The sequence below is a fragment of the Rhinoderma darwinii genome, chromosome 9 (genome assembly GCF_050947455.1).
Source record: "Rhinoderma darwinii isolate aRhiDar2 chromosome 9, aRhiDar2.hap1, whole genome shotgun sequence".
NCBI lineage: Eukaryota > Metazoa > Chordata > Amphibia > Anura > Rhinodermatidae > Rhinoderma > Rhinoderma darwinii.
Window position 1 is genome coordinate 64,618,592 of NC_134695.1, and position 12,653 is coordinate 64,631,244.

A 12,653-nucleotide genomic window follows, 5' to 3' on the forward strand; every position below is an offset into this window, starting at 1 on the left:
TTAATAATGGGCTCAGTGATAGAAAACAGTGTGTGGTTATTTATGATACGTCCTCAGAGTGGGTCACAGTTACCAATGGGGCTCCACAGGGGGCCGTGTGGAGGCTTTAGAGAGTATATATTCAGTATTTGCAGATAATACGAAGCTCTGTTAAGTAATCAACACGGAAGAGGATAATGTAATACAACAGAGGGATTTTGGGGAAGCTGGTGGATTGGGCAGAGAAATTTGGGGATATTGGTGGACGGTACATTTACCTTTAGCAACCAGTGCCAGGCAGCTGCTGCCAAGGCAAATAAAATCATGGGATACATCAAAAGAGACAGAGGCTCAGGACAATATAGTTTTGCCTCTATACAAATCACTATTCAGACCACATATGGGATATTGTGTAGGCCACCGAACACATAACTGAACTAGAACGGGTGCAAAGGAGGGTGACAAAGGTAATTAAAGGGGTATTCCGGAACTAAAAAATTACATTTATTTAAATAAAACAATGAAAATGATATAACTTTCCAATGTACTTACGTTTCATCAGATGGCTGTAGCGTCGTATATCCTCCTCCGTCGCCGTCCCCTTAGCAATGCAAAATCTGCACTTCCTGTGCAGACCCGTCCATTTGGTCTTCTGCCTTGCTTCCGGTTTCCGGCTTTCACACTGTACGGTTACGTCAAAAATGACGTAACCGTACCACGTGCTTCTTTATTGAATTAGAGCATGCGTGGTGAACACACTCCACCGTGCATGCTCTGTGAAATTATGTGGCTGCGTCTTCAGCGGCCGTGTATATTACACTGCGCATGCGCAAGGTTGAAGGTGTGTAGCGGTGTGTATACGAAGTTGCAGGAATAACGGCCGTTTCGGCCGTCTTCCCGACAGGTGCAGGAGCTGTGACAGCTGCTGTCTCGTACAGCAGCTGCCGCAGCTCCTACAGCGGGGACCGATCGCTGTGTCCCCGCTGTCTAACCCCTTAAAAGCCGCGTTCTATAGAGATCGCGGGTTTTTAGGGGTTAAGTTACCATCGCCGGCCTGCTACACGATAGCGGCCGGCGATGGTTACTATGGCAACCGGACACCAAACAAAGGCGTCCGGCTATGCCATCGACGGAAGCCTAGTGGGTCCTGACAAAGTCAGGACCCACTATGCTTGCTGTCAGTGAATAGCTGACAGTTCTAATACACTGCACTACGGATGTAGTGCAGTGTATTAGAATAGCGATCAGGGCCTCCTGCCCTCAAGTCCCCTAGTGGGACAAAGTAATAAAGTTAAAAAAAAAAGTTAAAAAAGATGTGTAAAAATAAGAAATTAAAAGTTAAAAAAATCCCCCTTTTTTTCCCTTATCAGTCCTTTTTTATTAATAAAAATATATAAATAAACGATACATAATTGGTATCGCCGCGTCCGTAACGGCCTGAACTACAAAATTATTTCGTTATTTATCCCGCGCGGTGAACGCAGTAAAAGAAAATAATAATATACCGTACCAAAATCACAATTGTTTGGTCACTTCACCTCCCAAAAAATGTATTAAAAATAGATCAAAAAGTTGCATTTACCGAAAAATGGTCCTGATCGAAACTACAGTTCGTTACGCAAAAAATAAGTCCTCGCACGGCTTTATTGATGGAAAAATTATAAAGTTCTGGCTCTTAGAATAAGGTAACAAAAAGTGAATGATTTTTTACAAAACGTATTTTATTGTGCAAACGCCATAAGACATAAAAAAACTATAAACATCTGGTGTCACCGTAAGGCCGAGTTTACACGAGCGTGTGCGTTTTGTGCAAGCAAAAAGCGCGGCGTTTTGCGTGCGCAAAAAGCACTTAACAGCTCCGTGTGTCAGCCCTTTATGATGCGCGGCTGCGTGCTTTTCGCGCAGCCGCCATCATTATGACACTCCGTTTGGATGTTTGTAAACAGAAAAGAACGTGGTGCTTTTCTGTTTTCATTCATCCTTTACAGTGCTGTTGCGTGAATCACGCGCGTCCCACGGAATTGCTTCCGTGCGACATGCGTGGTTTTCACACACCCATTGACTTCAATGGGTGCGTGATGCGCGAACAGCGCACAAATATAGGACGTCGTGCGTTTCACGCAGCGGACATACGCTGCGTGAAAATCACGTACCTGTCTGCACGGCCCCATAGAGTAACATAGGTCCCTGCGACGCGCGTTGCAAAAACGTATAATACGCTCGTGTAAATGAGCCCTAATCGTATCGCCCCATAGAATAAAGTGAATATGTCATTTATAGCGCACGGTGAACGCTGTAACAAAAATAGAATTAAAAAACAATAGAATTGCTGTTTTTTAGTCACCGCGCCACTTAAAAATAGAATAAAAACTGATCAAAAAGCTGCATGCACCCCAAGAAAACTACAATGTATTCCTCAAGGGGTCTAGTTTCCAAAATGGGATCACCTTTTGGGGGTTTCCACTATTTTGGTACCACAAGACCTATTCAAACCGGACATGGTGCCTAATAAAAAGGCGGCCTCAAAATCCTCTGGGTGCTCCTTTGCTTCTGAGGCCGGTGCTTCAGTCCATTACCGCCCGAGGGCCACATGTGGGATATTTCTACTGCAGAATCTGGACAATAAGTATTGAGTTGCGTTTCTCTGGTAAAACATTTTGTGCATAAACTTTCTAAATGCTGTTGTGAATACTTTGAGGGGTCTAGTTTCTAAAATGTCGTGTTTCATAGGGGTGTCTAATATATAGGCCCCTCAAAGCCACTTCAGAACTGAACTGGAAGCCCAAAAAAAATAATTAGGCAATACTTCGCTTCTATACGAACTAGTTAGCGATTCACAGTGTGATGAAGTAAGGGGAAGCAGCGCTTATACGAGCGGTGCACCCCCTTCAAACAGCCGATGACTTTTCAGTTCACAGGTAGCAGAGTTACATGATGGGGAATTTGTTTTCCTGTTGTGTAACTCTGCTACCTGTCAATGGAAAAATCAGCTGCCAGAGTGAAAAATGTTTCCACACAGAGGAGTACCGCAAAGAAACACCTGGGAATCAGACATGATGGACTAACATTTTTCCCTGTGGTGGATGACTTTTCAGTTGACAGGTAGCAGAGTTACATGAAGGGGAATTATTTTTCATCGATGGCTAGTTAGGAGCGCTGCTTCCCTTTAGTTTTTTCTTGCTCACTGTGAATCTCCGACACAGGATGCAGCGGCGATCCACAGGTATTGCTCCTTTTATCCCAATTCACATGTTAGAATTCAATTTTTTTTATTTTATATATATATATAAAATACAGTATTTAAAACTAAGACTGTATAAACAGTTAATATACATTTAGAAAACTTATAATTATAAAGACCAAACTTTACGTATCATCATATAGGGTCAGTGTTGTTTAAAAACGCAGATATCCAGTGATTTCAGCTTGTGCTAGCAGTAATAGAATGAGAGCACCAAAATGAAGACTGAGATTGCAGAAGTTAGTAGAGCTGGGTGTAGTAGGCGGAGCAAGTGCACTGCTGCATGCACATTGCATGCTGGGACTAGAGCAGTGCATGCAGGGAGGAGAAACACAGGAAGAGAAGAGGAATGAACTTACTGAGCAAAACAAACCTCTCCAGGTAAACAATAGGGAGTAATGTTACTAAAACCATTTATTATCAAGAAAAAGCTAGACAGAGTGCACTAATATATTAATAGAGGAACATTGCATTGATTTAAAAAAAAAAATAAAGTATTGGAAAACCCCTTTAAGAAAATGGGTGGATTGCAGTACCAAGAAAGGTTATCAAAATTGGAACTATTCAGTTTGAAAAAAGACGGCTAAGGCCCCATGCACACGACCGTAATTTTCTTCCATAATTACGGATGAAATTCCGGACCCATTAATTTCTATTGGTTACGGACAACTTTCAATATATTTACGGATGTGTGTCCGGGCCATAGATATGATCTGCAAATTATAGAACATGTCCTATTTTTGTCCGCAATTGCAGCACGGACTCCCCATAGAAATCTATGGGCACTTCCGCAATTACGGACTGCTATGGAAGTGGATCCGTAGCCGTCCGTAATTGAGGAAGCGTTGCTATGCGACGCCAGGGGATTACCCGAGATTTCTCCCTGTTTTTTTTGTGGATCCGTAAATGTGGATGAATTACGGATCGTATTTGCAGACAGTGTGCCGTATATGCGGATGAGTTGCTCATGACTACGGATCTGTATTTGCGTACAGTAAAAACATTAGGCCCCCTGCTCATAGTGCCCGTAATCACGGACTGTGATTTATGGCTGACGGCCATGTACAGTCATCCGCATTTGCGGCCCGTGCTCACATTATAAAATATGGGAGCACGGCCCGTAAATTCAAAAAATAGGACATGTCCTATTTTTTGCAGATCCTTTCTACGGGCCGGACACCTTTCCGTAAATATATGGGAAGGTGTCTGTGGGCCATAGAAACGAATGGATCCGTATTTTGAAACGAATGGATCCGTAATGAAAAAAATGTAACCATCTTTAAGATCTCTGCTTTCTCTCAGTGGATGGAAACATTCTTGCTTACCTCCAGGAGCTGAATGCTTACCTAGTCCTTATCACAGCTACAATTGTATCCAGTCTAGACAATCCTCTGTGAGCTAAACAGACTGGACACCAGACGGATACATTTTACCTGCACTGATACATTGTAGCAAACTATTAGATGATTGTCTACACTGGATACAATTGAAGCAAACCTTTAGCTGTGGGAATAAAATCACTAAAAATTGTCCATGCCATGCTGTGATGTGTGAATGAGAAAAGAGGTTCTTCCCACAACAAAAACAAAAAACAATGAAAAAGTGTGAACCTAAGAATAAAACTCTCGGTTGTTAAATATATTTATTTGTCTTTGCATAAAATTATTATTGACGACTTTATATTCACATTTTTACATACAATCATTTACACTTTGGAGATATGTTTTCCCTGCTTCCATATAGACAAACCGTCCCATTTCCTGCAATACCGTCCCGTGAACAGGACCTACAAAGGAGGTGGAGCATATGCAGATTTGCATTAAAAGGGGTGTTTCTATGCAGTTTGGGGTCTTTCATGGGTGGAAATAGGTAGGGCTTAAAGGGGTATTCAGTTTATAACAACTTATCACCTATCCACTGGATAAGTGGTAAATCTTAGATCGGTGGGGGTCCAACAGCTGGGACCCCCACCGATCACCAGAACAGGGGTCCTGTTTTCCCAGCAGCAGGATCGCTTGCCAGGAGGAGTTGAATGGTAGAAGGGGAAGACTGCAGAGTGTGCTAGATGTTGTGAGGAGTGCCTCGCCATATTCTGCTTCTTGCAGACAAACCTTTTAAAGGTTGTGTACACCTTTAACATGTTTTTATTTTTGTTTTAAAATTGTGCATTGGTATGATTGGTGCAACTGCCTAATTACTTTTCATTAAAAATAATTTTTACTTTTTGAGATACAGCTGCTTTGTATCCTGTATACAGAGCAGATGTATCGTTTGCGAAGACCTGAATCCGTTAGGTCAGCGGGACTGACGGGTTCAGTGTCAGCAGGTCCTGCGTGTCTCTAAGGGCCTGTTCACATCAGTGTTGACTTTCCGTTGAGGGGTTCCGGCGGAGGTTTCCATTGGGTGAACCCCTCAACGGAAAGTCAAACGGAAACCTTAGCTTCTGTTTGCATCACTATTGATATCAATGGTGACTGAAACATTGCTAATGGTTTCAGTTTGTTACCATTCCGGCAGGTTTCTGTTTTTTTGACGGAATCAATAGCGCAGTCGATGGAAAGCCAACGCTGATGTGAACAGGCCCTTAGCGATCACATCTAAATTCATAGACACGCAGGACCCACTGTAAGCTTTATAGAAGTAGCCATATAAATGTCAGCCAAAATATTAATGTCCTATCATCATGCATTTTGTGGGTGACCCCTTTTTGGGTTGTCTTATTGACTGTATGTGTGTGTGCCGGGGGACTACATAAATAATTGGGGTATAAAATGAGAACGGATTTGTTAATACTGATTCACTCAAAATTCAGAATTCTGTAAGAGTTCAAGTTCTGCACCAACAGAATTTCCATCCTCTGACAGTGAAGTTGAAAGTTGATTCATGGAATCTACAAGATCTGCCCCAGAGCGGTCAGTGGTTGGTCCACTCAGTACGTTACGGGACGGTGCCACCCATAGGCATTCTTTCCAAACTTGTAGACCAGCCGCCGATCCACTCTCTCTAGGATCCCGGTCTTGTAGTAATGCCTGTGAAGAAATGACAGACACATCAATGATGGGGGATTTAGTGGAATCTCTTTCGTTCCTTTAGCAAAGTAACTTTGCAACTTTCTAACATAGGAAGACAACGGTCTACAGAAGATGGACGTGTGAAGATGGTGTTGTTGTCCAACCATGGACGTAACTGTATCCATAGCAGCGGCTATGGGGACCAGCGGCTGAGGGGGCCTACTTAGGTAAAATAAATGAACTCCTTTCTGTGGGGAAGAAGGCCATGTTCACACGGCGGATTTCCACGTGTAATTTGACACGGAGAGTGCTTGTATTCTGCGCCAAATTACGCAAGAAAATCACTTGCAATCACTTGCAAAAAGCGACCCGTTGATTTTAATGGGAAACCGTTGTTCATACGGGGCAGATGTTTTTGCACACAGAATTGTGTCATTTCTTGACACAGTCTCTGCACGTCTTCCAAACGAGAACCGCATCGGTAGCCATCGGGCAGATCCGTAGCAGATGAAACTGCAAATATGCGGTAGAAATCCGAGGGTTAGCTTCAGGTTTTTTGCCGCATTTTCTTGACCAAATATACGTAGGATTTTTCCACTATAAAATCTGCTGTGTGAGCATGGCCTAATAGGTGGGTGATTTTTTGCTATCTGGCACTACGTGATTTCTCTGATAGATGGCGCTATTATCCATACTTTTATTTATTGCTACCTACGCTGCTGATTTAGATTCCTGTCACTAGGTGGTTGGGGCCCATCCCATTTCGCTATGTGGCCCTATAAATTCTATTTACTTTACTGTGTCCAATGATGACGTTAATGTATCTCATTGTTTCAGACCAATGCAAATCCATCTGTAGAAAACTTGCTACATACATATTGTCAGACACTAGTTATGACAATACACAACATACGCGTTATCGGACAATTAGGGGGGTCTCTGAACTTTAGCCCCCCCATGTCACTAGACGGGCATCATATTTAGTTTGCTCTTCACATGTTTTCATAAATGTTCCCAACAATATCAAGTATAAACCATATAACAAGTAGAATACATGAACTTTTATGGGCATTTACAAATCTGTGCTCCCACAAAACATTTGGTGGTCTCATACCCAGTACCCACCTCAACGCCCTACTGAGCTTTTCATAATTCATCCTGTCGTTGCGTTTCCTCTGACCCCACATACGTGCCAGAGCCTCAGACTTCACCACACGAAAAATTCCCTGCTCCTGATCTTCCCAATCTAAGATGCCACGATGTTCTTCAGGTGTCAGGAGAAGATCGCGGAGGAATTCCCACAAATGAGAACTGTGCACGCCTGGAACGTAGATGAAAAGCACGTCAAAAAAAACGGAACATAAAACCTCCATGCACATTAGCGAATGAATATAGGACTTCAGTTTGGTGTTCTATACAGATGCACAAAATGCGACTATTGTGCTCGCCATATTGGTTACGTATGGATTCTAATTTGCTCTGGACTTTTTGCTGCGAATCTGCAGGTAATCCGCACCGAAATCCGCTACACTGGGATTGGCTTGCAGATTTGTTCCTCACCATTGAATTCAATAGGGAAAATCTGCAATAAATCCGTTCACATTCCGTGGGGAAAAATGTTTTGCAATTTAAAAATCGGCACCGCAGGTCAATTACAGAGTCTAAAATTTCTGCAGTATGTAATATATGGAAAATCCACAGCAAATCCGTGAACGTAGCCTTATCGTGTAAACTAGACTTGTGTCTGCCATATTAGTTCTCATGGTGTTAAGTTCTCTAAGGCTATGTTCACACGCAAACAACTTTTTTAACAACTCGCGTATTTTACGGACGTTATTGGAGCTGTTTTTCAATGGAGTCAATGAAAAACGGCTCCAAAAACGTCCCCAGAAGTGTCCTGCACTTCTTTGACGCGGGCGTCTTTTTACGCGCCGTCTTTTGACAGTGACGCGTAAAATGACACCTCGTGGGAACAGAACATCGTAATTCCAATTGCAAGCAATGGGCAGATGTTTGTAGGCGTAATGGAGCAGTTTTTTCAGGCGTAATTCGTGGCGTAAAGCGCCCGAATTACGTCTGAAACCACTGCGTGTGAACATACCCTTATACTCTCTGGCCACTCAATGAGTCTTTCCCCTTTCCGTTCTCAGGTCTTCTTGGCAAATTAAAGGGGTTCTCCGTGCATGTTATATTGATGGCCTGCCCTTAGGATAGGTCATCTATATTAGATCAGTTGGGGTCCGACTTCCGGCATCACCATTGATCGGCTGACTCAATGTTTACCAGGCACAGCTTCGTATACATTTGACATGCGGCTGTGTCTCCGTGTTCACCTGAATGGGACCAGAAATGGAAGCTTAGGTACAGCCACTACAGATGTGTACGGCGCTGTGCCTGGTAATCTACGAAAAGGCCGCGGCGTTCATTGTCGTGGCCTCTTCAATCAGCTGATCGGTAGAGGTGCCGGGAGTCGGACCCTCACTAATCTGATATTGATGACCTGTCCTACAGACAGGCCGTCCACACAAAGTGCAAAATGTGAAGCTTCCCATCCCTCTGACTGTGCAGAGACAGGCTTAATTAAAGTCAAGTTAAAGCTACATCTCCTGCCGAATTATGCAGGAGCAGCTTTGGGTGTTGTACAGTTGCCTTAGCAACCAGACCTACCGTTTCGGCAGGAGACTATTATGATGGGGTCACTTTAATTAAGCATGTCTATATTGAGGGGGAAGAGAGGGGGTGTTCTCTCATTTGATGGATTGCCAGGGAGAGCTAAGAGCAAGACGGGGAGGACTGAGTGGCCAGGTGTCCGCGAAATTAAATCTCCGCCTGTAGTGTGTGAAACATAGTAAGGTATCAGTCAATTTATTGATGTGTCAGAGAGACCAAAGCCTTCACCCTATAGTCTTGAAAGTTATAACGTTTTATTTTTTAAATTTCAGTAATTTCTGAAAAACAAGGAATACTGGGAAGTGTTTATTGGTAAGATCAGGATGAAGTTGGAGGAAGTAGCTAGCTTCTCCTCCTTGGTTTTGATTAGAAAACAATATAACGGACACCATTTCATATGGATAAAAAGGTGCATGGGATTTTTGTCAAATAAATGCAGAAGTTTTATTGTACAAGACCCTTGATTTTTTTTTTTTATAATTTGATTTTATTAATTTTATACACTAGTTAAAATTCAGCAGATATTTTCCAGTTTTGGAGGATGCCTAAAGCAGAGGTCAGCTCCCATAGCCTTACCAGGACGATGATGGTTGGGGGTTCTGTGTCGTTTCACTGGTTCTGATTTTAAGTTTACTTTATCATCAGCTGAAACAAAAGTAATGAACGAATGAATAAAATACAACTTTAAGGGCTCATAAACACGTCTTGGAACGGATTCTTAACACAGCACCCTTAGAAACGGTAACAATTCTAATAGACCATGTGACGAGTGCAACATATTTTTTCTCAAAAATACCAGGCAATTCGCATATATCACAACCAATTATGGACTTGGCTGTTTTAGTTACTCTACACAAACGCACGCCGTTCCTTCATTGTCGCCAAACCAAATAGTAATTCTGCCATATTGAATGCACATAACCAAAGAAGTCTTCTCTGATGAAGTCCTCTGTTGTTCCTCAGGAAATAAGAATACATTTACAAATGGGTGTTACCATTCCCCTTGTCAAAGCTGCGTGTCCCTACATACTGCTCTATCAGTGCTCACAGTCTCAGACACACCCTATTAACAAGGGGAATGGTAACACCCAGTTGTTAATTTATTCATACATTTCCAGGAGGCATAAGAGGAACGACAACACAAATTTCTAAGAAAATATTTTCCAGGAATTGTTATTTCATAGGGAACACAAGTATTTACTAAAAGAGACGTGTCAGGAGGGGGGACAGGTTTTCTTTAGCCAAATAATTACAGTAAAGACCTGACATACCGATTCCCTTAATAAGGATAGACAAAATACAAAATGAATTTCTCAGAACTCAAAACCAGTTTTATCACTTACCATCAGCCCTTCGTGCTGGTGACGCTTCCTCTACACCAGTAAATAATGGCATGCCTGGCAGGAAATATAAACAGCAGTTATGTCAAGCAGGTCATACATGGAGTTATATGGAAAACTCGGACAAGGAGACATTGGGGGTCATGTATCAATGCAATTATGCCACTTTTCCCGACACATACAACTTTTCCATTTGTGGCAAGACCTTTTTGTCTACCGGACAATATTTGGTGCCACGCATGGTTTTCCCCCGCTTTTTGCTAGGCAACCGCCCAAACTTAATTATACAGGGCATATCGGCACAACTGATTTTACCTATATGGGATCTGCTCATCTACCGTAATTCTATGGTGTCCAAAAATGTCAGATTGTGGATCACCCCATTATTCTTTGATGCTATGTACCACTGTGAAGCTGGTTGCGAAATATAGCTCTGCTAAGGTTGTCCCTTTTTGTTATAAGTTATGTGAACCTGCACGGGGATCACCATCAGAGGCGTAACTTGAAAATCCTGGGCCCCAATACAAAATTTGTAACACTGGCCCCCAACCATCACACATCATTCATACTGGGCTACTTGTATGGGGCAGAGGGACCTTTTTGGCCCCCTTTGGCTTCAGGACCCTGGTGTGATGCCAATCTCTGCACCCCCTATAGTCATGGCCCTGCTCACCATCTTCAGTCAGTGCAATTCTAGCTTAGGAGGAAACCAGCTTAAAGTGAATCTCCACCTTTTAACACCATGTTATTTTTAGGTACAAAATTCTGTGCTGATTAATTTCTTAATATATTTATATAGCAGTCAAGTTTCTCAGTTTTTCTGATACAGAGTTCCAAATCCCCAGCATAGCCATAAAGTTAAAGGGACACTCGGCCAAAACGAAACTTTCCCATGTGTACCATTATGGTATTCCATGTGTCGGCCTCTCCCCTGTTATTTATCTCTATATATCAGACTGGGATGGTTGCTTAGCAGCAGTGTGGATCAGGCTCGGTGACTACTTTCTCTACTTGAGTCTATGGAGACCTATGTGTCACCCATCACAGGCTTCAGCAGTTCCTGTACCACACTAGTATTATACACGGGGGGGGGGGGGGGGGCAGAAACTTCTATCATCAGCCACCACTGATACTCAGACAGGTTCCTGTCACACAGATATAGTGTACAAGAATATAGTGCTGCCTCCTTGTCCGTATGCTTAGGGTTTCTCAGCTTATTTAGGAAAATATAGAGAGAATGATAATCAGTGTGTCCCCCAGCATGCAGAAATGGTATGGTCTTTAGCTGGTCATGTGATGCTGTGCTGAAGTATCATGGGATTGATAGCAAAGCAGAGAAGAGGAGAAAGCTGGGGAAATTTAAGAATCAACATGGAGCCATTTTTTGACGCACAGACAATGCAGCAGTTCAAAAAGTAAGTACAGTATACATAAAAAGTGTAGTGTGGGGTATGCAGTCAGGTGGGGGGGGGGGGGGGGTGCAGACATGGAAAGTTGGGTTTCCACTGGAGGATAAAATTCTATTTGTCTGCAGCTGCCACTACGAGGAGTTTAAGAGTTTACTGCAGACTTTAAAATTACTCATTTCAATGTATACATTGTATGCAGTAAGCACCCCCTGGTGGTGGCTGCAGGAAGCCAAAGTGCTATCATTTAACTGTCTATTGAGAAGATTTGGAGAAAAACCTGACCGAAGATGGTGGGCATTCACTTTACGGGTGATGCTACCCTTTTTTCCTAGAAGAGTTGGTAGAGAGGGGTAATAGAAGCGCTGAACCTCCTGCCCTCATATAGGAAGGTGGCATGAAAGTCTCAGGAGGGGCCCTATTTTTATTTTTGCTATGGGCCCTTTTTTCCTAAACGTAACGTCTTCTTACCATGTGTTCGAGTTTCTTGCAGAAGACTGTAGAGAAAATGGCCACATGCTCCTGCAGCCTCTGTAAAGTCTTCTTTGGTCATGTTGCAGAGCTCCAGGCCGGTCACGTTGAACTGGGAGAAGGGAATACAGGTGGCATCCAGCTTGTGGTTGTCACAGCAATACTGAAGCCATTCACACACATGGTGCTTCATCCAATGTTCTGGGGGTAGAGAGGACCACTGGGAAGGGACATCTGACAAAGAGGAGATACAGGAGAGGATAAAGGTGAATAGACTCTAGTAAATGTGGATATAATTTCAGAATATCATTAAGGACAACCTCTTTTTGCATTCAGACCCTTATTTCCTTAGCAGCCCCAAGAATTCTCTTCTGAGGTACTTCGCTATCAACTGTGTCGGATTGAGAGACTTCTGCAAGGTTGCTAAGAAATAGTTGTGGACATTTCCTTGAAGTTACCTTTGATTAAATCTATCCAACATTTCTGCTGGTTTGCTCTTAATCAATTAGCAATGAATCTTTCAGATCAACCTATG

General features: G+C 42.8%; 1 protein-coding gene and 1 long non-coding RNA gene across 2 annotated transcripts in view; one reads left to right on the plus strand and one right to left on the minus strand.

Annotated features, from left to right (window-relative positions):
• The first annotated feature begins 3,364 nt into the window (after window positions 1-3,364).
• On the plus strand, window positions 3,365-9,316 carry LOC142660923 (uncharacterized). The gene is made up of 3 exons (XR_012850587.1): window positions 3,365-3,601; window positions 6,343-6,458; window positions 7,502-9,316. It is a non-coding gene; the product is annotated as an uncharacterized LOC142660923 (long non-coding RNA).
• Window positions 4,882-12,653, minus strand: part of ELF5 (E74 like ETS transcription factor 5) — a 145,892-nt gene continuing 138,120 nt past the window's right edge. The window contains exons 3-7 of the mRNA XM_075838007.1: window positions 12,119-12,352; window positions 10,245-10,298; window positions 9,478-9,546; window positions 7,357-7,552; window positions 4,882-6,249 (exon numbers count right to left, since the gene is read on the minus strand). Coding sequence (XP_075694122.1) covers window positions 6,150-6,249; window positions 7,357-7,552; window positions 9,478-9,546; window positions 10,245-10,298; window positions 12,119-12,352 — 653 coding nt within the window. The 3' untranslated portion in view covers window positions 4,882-6,149. The remainder of the gene's footprint in view (window positions 6,250-7,356; window positions 7,553-9,477; window positions 9,547-10,244; window positions 10,299-12,118; window positions 12,353-12,653) is intronic.